This window comes from Nicotiana tomentosiformis, chromosome 11 (assembly GCF_000390325.3).
Source record: "Nicotiana tomentosiformis chromosome 11, ASM39032v3, whole genome shotgun sequence".
Taxonomy (NCBI): Eukaryota; Viridiplantae; Streptophyta; class Magnoliopsida; order Solanales; family Solanaceae; genus Nicotiana; species Nicotiana tomentosiformis.
In genome coordinates, this window is record NC_090822.1 from 124,057,813 (window position 1) to 124,069,115 (window position 11,303).

Below are 11,303 nucleotides of genomic sequence, written 5' to 3' on the forward strand. Positions count from 1 at the left end.
TATTTACCAGTGCTTCGTATTCTATAAATTGGATATGAGTCCTTACCTTTCGTTGTCTCAGTGGCGAAGCTCTTTGGACACTTAAATTTTTACTATTTCTTCTTCATACATAAATTCGTAGGTTTCAAATGACCACAAGGCTGCATCATGTGTTTAATAACAAGCTTATGTAAGTAAGTTTTTATCTGGATCAGGTATCTCAGCAGAAATAAATTTATCGAAAGCTTCGGGTGTTAATAATTTGTAGTCATCTGCAAGTATAACAAGAAAATGAGCATGTGGAAGACCACGTTTCTGAAATTTTATAGTGTATATAAAAGCTATAAGTTTTCCAAATATATTTCTTTTTAATATATTTATTTTCATCTCTTCTACCTTTGCTCTGAATACTCGACTAATTAAATCAGACCTATTTTGAGTTTCATCCGTTGGGAGCAAATGTTCTTTTATTGCTGGCCAACATGGGTTGCATGTCATAGTTAAAACTATATCAGGCTTTCCAAAATATTGCACTAATGCAATAGCATCCATATAACGCTGCCGCATATCTCTCGGAGCACCCGTAAAACTTGTCGGAAGAAAAATCTTTCCTCCTATCTTGGAAGCTTCTCTTTCGTCAAGTCTTAGGATATCCAAAAGACCTTGCAGTACATCAATTTGAAATAAATCTTGATTAAATGAGGTAAAATCTAACCTTTGAGCTTTTACTTTTATGAATTCATCAACTGAATATTATTGAAATAATCTACCAGAATGTAAAACTCTGTTTTTCTCGTTATCTCTCATCTGAAGATTGTAACAATAGTATTCACAATAAGAAACAGTATCCTTTTTTCGTTTACCCTTTTGTAGAACTTCAGCTTCCATCTCAAGTAGTCCATCAATTGAATACATATTCGATACACTTGGAAGTTGTTCATTTTCATAGTAAGTTCTATTTTTATCAGTTTATGTCCAGGTTGTGTAATCTTTTGAATACCATAGTACCATCCATTTTGACCATACGGAAATAAAAGTGGGTATTGCAAAGGATCATAGCAACCATAATAATAATTTACTAACTGGCTCTTGTTACTATGACTGTGAATTCAAATATGCTGTGCAGAACTATTATTGTTTGTGTCACGATCCAAAATCTCACCACAGGCGTCGTGATGGCACTTAGTCTCTAAGACTAGGTAAGCCGATTACAATTACATTTCGATCCATTTTTCTTTCTTTTTTTAAACATATAATTTAATATAAGTGTCGAAACCAAAAGTGAAAACAAATATAACACCTTCCCAAGACTGGTAATACTGAGTCACGATGTAAGATATTCAATAAATGTCAATCTGGTGGCAGTCACGTAATTAAGGGGAATAATTTAAGCAACAAAAAGTGGAACAAAGAAAACTTCCACCTGACAATGATTGGATGACAGATCCTCAAACAGTCGATGATTCCTTGGATCTGGCAAGAATCTTAATGAAAAGTAAAATCTTGTATTGAATGAAGAATAGATCTTTTTCAAAGTGTTGTTCTTACAAGAATGAATTTCACGTAACTTTCCTCTCTCTCTTCCTTCTTTTTATATGGGATCCTTTCTCGAAAAACCCTAATAGTACAAATATAAGGAATATTCACTAGAATATTCTCTTCCTGATTCCATTTTGAAAACTAGACGTTACATGCTAGTACAACTCTATCGTCAGTATTCGACCACGACCCTCCTCGACTCTTCGACCATGATCATAGTTGATGACTTGACCGTGACTCTCCTCGACTTCTCGACCTTGGTCCTCATCGGTATTTTGACCACGACTTTCTTAGACTCCTTGACCTCGGCGAATGTGACTTCATGACCGTCTTTAAATGATGATTTGCGGATCCTTCTCGCAGTGTTATTTTGACATGAATATCCTAAAGGCAGATTTTGACCAATATAGAACCGAAGTGGGACTCTAATACCACATTGCACGCTCAGGACCGGACATCTGAAGCGTCCACAGTATAATAGGGTCCCGACATCCAGTAAACCAAGGCTTGAAATGTGTCTGACTTGAAACCACGATAAGAAAATGAACCTTGGGCGTAACTCAACCGAAAAATAACTTAAGAGGTAAGGATTAACCAAACATAAAATACTTACCATGAAGGAATCCGTCGATAAAACAACGCAGGAATTTGGTGAAACATTAAGATCAATCCACTCTCCAATTTTTAGAACTTGCAATCCAGCTTGATTTCCTTTTATTATAGTCAAGAAATCAACATCTGTGTGTTCAGGCAATCCTATTTCTCTCCCATCTTCACCTGGAGCTGTTTTGTAATATGCAAATCGCAGAAAGAAGACGTTGGAAAAATCCAAGAATTCATCAATGTAATTTTTCAGTCCCAAACTCTCTAAAACCATCCTTTTCACCATTTCATCCAATTTCACTAGCGGCTCATAGTAGGACTTTATCACATTGCTGCCAAGTTAGTTTGTGTATATTTTAAATCAATCATATAACTTGTAGAAATAGTAATACTATGTGATATTCAAATGCATACAAGTTTAACTTATATACATTATTAGTGTAAAGACAAAAATATTTCAAACTATCAGGTCACTCAAAAAGAAATCTACGAGTAACTTTACATAAAAAGTGAGATTTGTAATTATGTAAATGACACAAGTTATTAATTTTTCGATCACAATAGTCGGTAAAGTGGTCAAAATATAATTGGAACAGTACTATAAGAACCTGTACTAAACATCTTGCTTGTAATTGTACCTGCTCCTATAGCAATAATATAAGGGAAAAGGCATAAATACCCCCTCAACCTATGACCGAAGTTTTAACTACACACTTTTTTTTTACGGGGGTTCTATTACCTCCTTAAACTGTTCTAAAGTGGAATAAATATCTCCTTGAAATGTCATAACCAGATTTTTTTTGGGAGGTGAAACACACTCGCCTACAATGTGTATATGTCTTTACTCTTTTTCTCTCTCTCAGTATGTTTCTTATTTTGATCTATTATTCTATTCTTTCATGACTAATAGCAACAACAAGAACAATGAAGTCCAAAATTTTAATTCTCCGATTTCGATTTCGGTTCAAAAAGTAATATTCACGTATGATAATTTTTTGTCATTGTTGCTGCCGAATTTTTAAGAAAAGGACTGTATATCTTCGAAAAGAAAGGGAAAAAAATTATCGTTAAGTTAATGTCATAATTAATTAAGTGTAATATCCAATAAAAAGATGACACATTTATATATAATCAAATTTAAATTTACTTTCTTGCTAATGCAAAGATAAGAATAAACCCAAAAAAGATTGAGGAAAAAGTACCAATATAAAGTTAAAAAATAAATTTTCAAAGAAATGGTGCTGTAAATGGAGCACAATGCCTCTCAATGGTGGCTTTGTCATATGGGAAAGGAGAAGAAAAAAAGTAAAAGACAAAACACTAAGAAAAAGAAAAGAAAAAGAAAAAGATTAGTTAGTAAATTTTTGGGCTTTTCACTCTCTCAAAAAGAGTGAAATACATACACTTTGCCACATCATCATTTAGGGTGGCAATAATTTTACTTTATAATAGTCCAAGGGGGTAATAAGACCCCCGAAAAAAAAAGGTGTATAGTTGGAACTTTGGTCATAGGTGGAGAGGCTACTTATGTGTCACGACCCAAAACCTAACCCGTCGTGATGACGCCTATCGTGATATTAGACAAGCCGACCTTTCAAAAATATTTCAAGATTTAACACAAATGAACTAAGACATTTAAATAATCGGAGTTTTTCATAAAAACGGGGGTAAATCCAAAATAAAACATAAGTGCGGAAAACAAATAGCCCGACATCGAAGTGTCACTGAGTCATGAGCATCTAGATATCCAGTCTAATACCAACATTGTCTAAGTATCAGTACAGAAAATAAAAAAAAAATAGAAGGAGAGACAAGATTTGCGGACGCCGGCAGCTACCTCGTTGTCACGACCCCAAATTCCCTCCGTAGGATGTCGTGATGGTACCTAGTCTCTAAGACTAGGTAAGCCTATCAATGCGGAATAATAATAAATATCTGAAATAAATAAACTACAATTCAAACAATTTTAACTCCCAAAACCCGGTAGAAATAAGTCACAAGCTTCTAAGAATTTATTCTCAATGTCTCTATATGTCAAGGTCTAAATAAAATATAAGGAAGCAACATAAAATGATAGAAGGGGACTCCGGAGTCTGCGGACGCTGGCAGATATACCTCGAAGTCTCCGTGCGCAAGTAACTCACTGACGTCTAGGCTGGTAAAATGTACCTGGATCTGCACAAAAAGATGTGTAGAAGCGTAGTATGAGTACACCACAGTGGTACCCAGTAAATGCCAAGCCTAACCTCGGTAGAGTAGTGACGAGGTCAGGTGAGGCCCTACTGCAATATAATAATGGCATGGTAAAATGTTTATCAATGTAGTAAAATAAAATGACATTGAAAATGAATCAAATAGTATGTCACATTTAATAACACCAAATAATTGCAAATAATATCTCGTGAAAATCAAAACAGAATTTCCTTCAACTTTATGAAAATCACAATAATAATCAAAGGCAACTACGGCCATAAATCAATATCAACAAAGGCACTCCCGAGGTATCGCCTCGTAGTCCCAAATCATAAATACATTCACAATATCTCATTTTCTTATATCACTGCGGGAGCCTTCACAATTTATTTAAAGAAAATATTTTTCCCGAAATAGCATCCCGCGTTTTAGCCCCCTTATCACACCGCATGACTTCTAGTAGTTCCCCTACTAACCACGCGTATCAAGCCACCCTTATCTCACCGCATGCGTTTCAACACCCAGACCTTATACCACCGCATGCGTATCAATATCACAATAAATCACAATTTGCACCTCAAGTGCTCAAATAATTTAACTTGCCAAAATAATTCAACAACAATATTTTTCCACAATAAAGAGCTCACGGCTCATGCCAAAATAAATCATCAATAATAGTTTGCCACAATAAAGAGCTCACGGCTCATGCCAAAATAAATTATCAATAATAGTTTTCCACAATAAAGAGCTCACAGCTCATGTCAAAATAATTTATCAATAATATTCTTCCACAATAAAGAGCTCACGGCTCCATCACAATGAGTATAAAAATATTCAGGAGTAAATAATTTAGGAAAATAATATTTTAAAATCTTTACTACGTTGCTTCAATATCAAGTTTAGAAATGTCAAATACTTCATATTAATAATATTTAATTTAAAGAAAATCAACCTTCAAATAATGCACAGAATAAAAGAAACCAAGTTTCAACTAAACAGGTAAAACAATTAGTAAGAAAAGATCAAACAAATTTGAAGTATATATCTCACATCAATGATGAAGAATATAACAAGATAAAATAATTTAATAAATGCGTAACAGTGATCTAGACAATTTAAAAATATAATCTTTCGCAATTTAACCCGTGTACACACTCGTCACCTCATGCACACGACTTTCAACACATTTCAATAATCACATCAATACCAATCCTAGGGGAAATTTTCCCCACACAAGGTTAGACAAGTCACTTACCTCGACTTGTTCCAATTTAACCAAGTATTATGCTTTTTTCTCGATTTTTCGACTCCGATCGACTCGTATCTAGTCATAATTAATTCGATACAGTCAACAAAAATTATAGTAATCAATTTCATAAGAAAATATTATATTTTCATTAAAATTCGAAAGTAGCTCAAAATTTGCCCGTGGGGCCCACATCTCGAAATCCGGTGAAACTTATAAAATCTGACAACCCATTCAATTACGAGTCCACCCATACCAATTTTACCAAAATCCGATAACAACTCGACCTCCAAATCTTAAATTTTCGTTTTTAAAAGATTTTGCAAAAATCTTGATTTTTCTTCCATAAATTCAGGGATTCATGATGTAAATGAGTATGGAATCATGAAATATAATCAATATAGGATAAGGAACACTTACCCCAATATTTTCCCGTGAAAATCGCCCAAAAATCGCCCAAGAACCGTGCTCTAAAAATCCAAAACGAAATGAATGAAATAACCATTTTTTGGTCCTTAAGTTTCTGCCAATCCGTCACTAAAAGTCCATTTTTCGTCACTAAAAGTCCACCAGAAACAGCTCTACCAGTCTTACTTCAATTGATCATAACTTTATGTATAAATATCCAAATGATAAATGGTTTAACTTTCTGGAAACGAGAATCCATCAACTACAACTGTCATGTTTTGCAATTATTCCGATTCCTTATGTATTGCGAGATATAAGCTCCCAAAGTCGGCTGCATGCATCAGAATTTCTGGCGAAATTTCTGGCGAAACTGCTCTACCAGCTTTCATTCAATCCATCATAACTTTCTGTACAAATGTCCAAATAATGCATAGTTTAACTTTCTGGAACCTATAATCCAACGAATAGAACTTTCATGTTTTGCGCATTTTCTGATTCCTTATGCATTGCGAGATATAAGCTTCCAAACTTGGCTCCACGCATGGAATTTCTGCAACAGATTTCCAGTACTTTGTCGGAAATCTATTCCGTTTACCTTCCGAAATCCACCCGAGACCCTCGGGACCTTAACCAATTATTCCAACATGTCCCAAAATACCATACGAACTTAGTCGAGCCTTCAAACTATATCAAACAACATCAAAACAACGAATCACACCTCAAATCAAAATCAATGAACTTTAAACTTTCAAATTCTATATCTTGTGTCGAAACACATCAAATCAATTCGGAATGACTTTACATTTTGAACACAAGTCATAAATGATATAACTGAGCTATGAAAATTTTCAGAATCGGATTTCGACCCCGATATCAAAAAGTCAACCCCTCGGTCAAACTTCCCAAAAATTCAACTTTCGGCATTTCAAGCCTAATTCTACTACGGACTTCTAAATAAAATTCCGATCACGCTCCTGAGTCCAAAATCACCATACGGAGCTGTTGGAATCATTAAAATTCTATTCCGAGGTCGTTTGCACATAATTTGATATCCGGTCACTATTTGAACTTAAACTTTTAATTTTTCATCAAAATTCCATATCTCTGGCTAGGAACCTCGGAATTTGATTCCGGGCATACGCCTAAGTCCCAAATCACGATACAGACCTACCAAAATTGTCAAAATACTGATCCGAGTCTGTTTGCTCAAACTGTTGATCAATTGAGTTTTAAAGCTCTAATTCACATTTAAATTCATTTTTCACCTGAAAACTTTCCGAAATTTTTTTACGGACTGCACACGCAAGTCGAGTAATGGTAAATAGTGCTTAGATCACATAATTAATTATTAAATTTAAAGATGACATTTTGGGTCATCACACTCGTAGTCTCCGGCACTCGATCGCGCACGAACTCAACGACCTTCGTAATCAAACACACCTGGATCTTCACATGGAGTGCAGGGTGTAGCATGAGTACAACTAACTCAGCAAGTAACATAAATAAATAAGGAACTGAGAAGGTAGTGACGAGCTATACTATACAGTTCATTTTCAATAATTTCTGCAAGGAATAGACATGCTTTCAAATCCGACAGTTTAAATCAAATCAATTTTATTCAGTCAAAGTGCAGGTAAATCCGGATATAGAATCTTTCAAAAATTTCACGACAATGATAGATAGCAACTAAGTGCATAAACAAATGAATAAGAAAGCACATCCTCTTAGGGCAACACTCAGTCAACTCATTACAACAACTCAATCGCTCGGCTCTCAGCCCTCGGTACTCACACTCAATAGGTACATGTGCTCACTGGGGGTGTGCAAACTCCGGAGGGGCTCCTTCAGCCCAATCGCTATATCGCTGCGGCGTGCAACCCGATCCCATATAAATAGCCATAAGGCTCATTGCGGCGTGCAACCCGATTCATATATATATATAGGCCGGAGGCTCGTTGCGGCGTACAACCCGATCCATATATACAGCCCTAAGACTCGTTGTGGTGTGCAACCCGACTCATATACATATATATAGCTCACAGCTTGGCACTCAGGCCCTAACTCAGTCACCAACCTCTCTAGTCTCTCTGGCTCTCAGAAATCATAAATATAGACACAAACAAAATAATATAGTGTATCAATAAGAATCAAGAAAAGACTGAGATATGATACGCAAATAAAACCATGACTGAGTACAAGACAATAATTAGAAAATACTTCAACAGGTACACGACCTCTGCGGGCCCCAACAGTACCATCACATAGCCAAAGCATGATTTCTAACATGATTTGCAGTCAAATTTCTATAACACAGAGAGAACATGTAATTAACAATAGGCTATTCGACTTTACAGTCTCACGGGACAGACCATCACAATCCCTCACGGTGCACGCCCACACGCCCGTCACCTAGCATGTGCGTCACCTCCAAAATAGTCATATCATACCAAAAGCCTAGAGTTTCATACCCTCAGGACCAAATTTAAAACTGTTACTTACCTCAAACTATGCAAAATCCTACTCTGCGATGCCCTTGCCCCTCGAATCAATCACCAAACGCCCTGAATCTAGCAACAAGCAGTACGAGATAATTAATATAGGCTAAAGGAATAAATTCCACAAGAAAAATATGAAATTACAAGCCAAAATCCGAAATTGGTCAAAAGCCGGCCCCGGGCCTACGTCTCGAAATCCGACAAACATCACAAAACCCGAAATCCCATTCACTCACGAGTTCTCTCGTACCAAAATTACTCAAATCAGATAACAAAATCTTATTCAAAACCTCAAAATTCTAACTCAAGAGTTCATTCTCTTTTTTCCCAATTTCTCAACCCAAATCACAAATTAGATGATAAAATTAAAGATGAAATCATGGGATTTAATCAAAACCAAGTAGGAATCGCTTACCCCAATCAACTTCACAAAAATCCCTTCAAGAATCTCCCAATTCCGTGTTCTCTAGTTCAAAATATGTAAAATGGGTTCAAACCCTCATTTTTTAAATTAATATTGTCTGCCCAGATTTCCTTCTTCGCGAACGCGACCGTCCTCTCGTGTTAGCGTAAGCCAACTCAGACTGTCTCCCAATTTACTCTTCACGAACGCGATCAACGCTTCACGAACGCGATCAACGCTTCACGAACGCGAAGCTTTACAAGCTCAACTTATCGCGAACGTGGCCCATACCTCGCGAACGTGTAAACCAAAGACCTGGGGTCCCCAGCTGCCTCACTTCTCTTCGCGAACGCGACACTACTCAAGCATTCGCGATGCACACGCAAACCATACCTTCGCGTTCGCGTCCTCTTCTTCGCAAACGCGAAGAACAAAATGTTCCCAACTCACATTAACCCTTCGCGAACGCGTAAGAGGAAACCAGAAAATATACATCAGTAGATATCAGCCATCAACCAAAGTCGAAAAATGATCTGTTAACCACCCGAAACTCACCCGAGGCCCCGGGACCTCAACCAAACATACCATCAAGTCCGAAAACACTATACAAACTTAGTCGAATCCTCAAACCACATCAAATAACATCAAAAATACGAATCACTCTCCAATCCAAATTTAATGAACTTCGAAATTTTTAAATTCTACAAACAATGTCGAATCATACCAAACCACATCCGATTGACCTCAAATTTTATACACAAGTCATATTAAACATTACAGACCTACTCCAACTTGCGAAATCGGAATCCGACCCCGACATCAAATTGTCAACCCTTGGCCAAACTCCGTAAAAGTTCGGCTTTCGTCATTTCATGCCTAAATTAGCTACAGACCTCAAATTCACAGTTCGGATACGCTTCTAAGTCCAAAATCACCCAACGGAGCTAACGGAACTGACAGAACTCCATTCCGGAGTCGTCTTCATATAATATTGACTACGGTCAAAATTTTAAGACTTAAGCTTATGTTTTAGAGACTAAGTATCCCAAATCACTCTGAAACCAAAAACAAGACCTCCTGGCAAGTCACATAAGCAGAAACAAATACGGAGAAAATAGTAAATAGGGGATCGGGACTAATACACTCAAAACGACCGACCGAATCGTTACATTATGCCTTTGGTTCAAGAATTTGCTCATATAATCTCACTAAAGAGGGAGCCATTTTCATTGATAACTGTTTTGGCAATTAAAATTAGATCCACTTATCTAGGACTCGATCTTGGTACTAGTCCAAAAAGATCAAAGTCGAAGCTTCAGAATTATAGTCGGAAAAACGACAAATCTTTGCTCCGTTGAATTAAAAACAGTGATTTTCTAAGAGTGTGACCTAAATAGTGTAAAAATTATTTATAATGTCGGTAGATATTAGTTAAACTCGAAACAAATACTGTAAAAAAAAAAAGAGGTAGTATGGTACACTAAGCTCTAGCAATGCACGGGGTTCGAGAAGGGCCGGACCATAAGGGTCTATTATACGCAGTCTTACTCTTCATTTCTGAAAGAGGTTGTTTTCACTGCTCGAAATAAAAATACCGTAATTCCCTAAAAGGAAAGAGAATTAATAATGAAGCATAGATACCGGGTGCGTGTAAATTTTTGCCTACCAATAATCAGGATTTCCATCAGGCCAAAAAGTATTGGCAAAAGTGTCAAAACTTTCAGGGATAAGCAAATCAGCATTGTGGACACTATCATAAAATGGAAAGCGTGGAATCTCATTTTGGAAACGTTTAAAAGTTTTCTTTGAATAATCTCTCAATTCGGCTTTCAATGGAAGGATTTCTTTTAAAGTATCAAACCTTGCTTCTCGAATTTCATTTTGAACCTTATCATATATTGCTTCAAAGCAACCATATTCTTGAAAAGCTTGAGTTTTTGTGGATTCCCATTGTGCAGTACCTGGTTTTAGTTCTGAATTGCAGAAATCTATGGTGGGAATTTTCACTTTGTTGGATGCCATTATTGATCAATTATTTAACGTTTTTTAATACCAAACTCTTCCCTTCAACTGATTTATATATATATACTTGTATCCTGAGCCCGGGGCGGACCCACGTTCAAGGGAGCAGGTCCAGTTGAATCTGCTTCGTAGAAAGAAAAAATCTTTGTTTACATGTAAAAATTGTATTGGAAAGGAGAAATACATATAACGTTGAATTCTATTGACGCAAACGATGGCTGCGGTGGAACGGTCGAGCGCAGGGGCGGAAAGGGTTCTTTTGAATCCCCTTCACCAAAAAATTATAATGTATATGTAAGGTTCTAAATTATATATCGAATTGCTTATTCAAAGTAGGTGCAATTGTTATAGAAGAAAATTTGAATTCTCAATTAGTCAAGATATGCGTAAGCTTACGCAAATGGTTTAAGTGCCT

General features: G+C 36.4%; 1 protein-coding gene across 1 annotated transcript; it reads right to left on the reverse strand.

The window, feature by feature from the left end:
- Positions 1-165: 165 nt before the first annotated feature.
- LOC138902119 (probable 2-oxoglutarate-dependent dioxygenase AOP1) lies at positions 166-10,993 on the reverse strand. Its single transcript, XM_070189932.1, has 5 exons — positions 10,533-10,993; positions 2,132-2,453; positions 750-786; positions 376-641; positions 166-294 (listed from the first exon to the last, which is right to left on the reverse strand). The coding sequence occupies exons 1-5, from the start codon at positions 10,886-10,888 to the stop codon at positions 166-168; spliced, it is 1,110 nt and encodes a 369-aa protein (XP_070046033.1). The 5' UTR covers positions 10,889-10,993.
- Between the last annotated feature and the right edge of the window lie 310 nt (positions 10,994-11,303).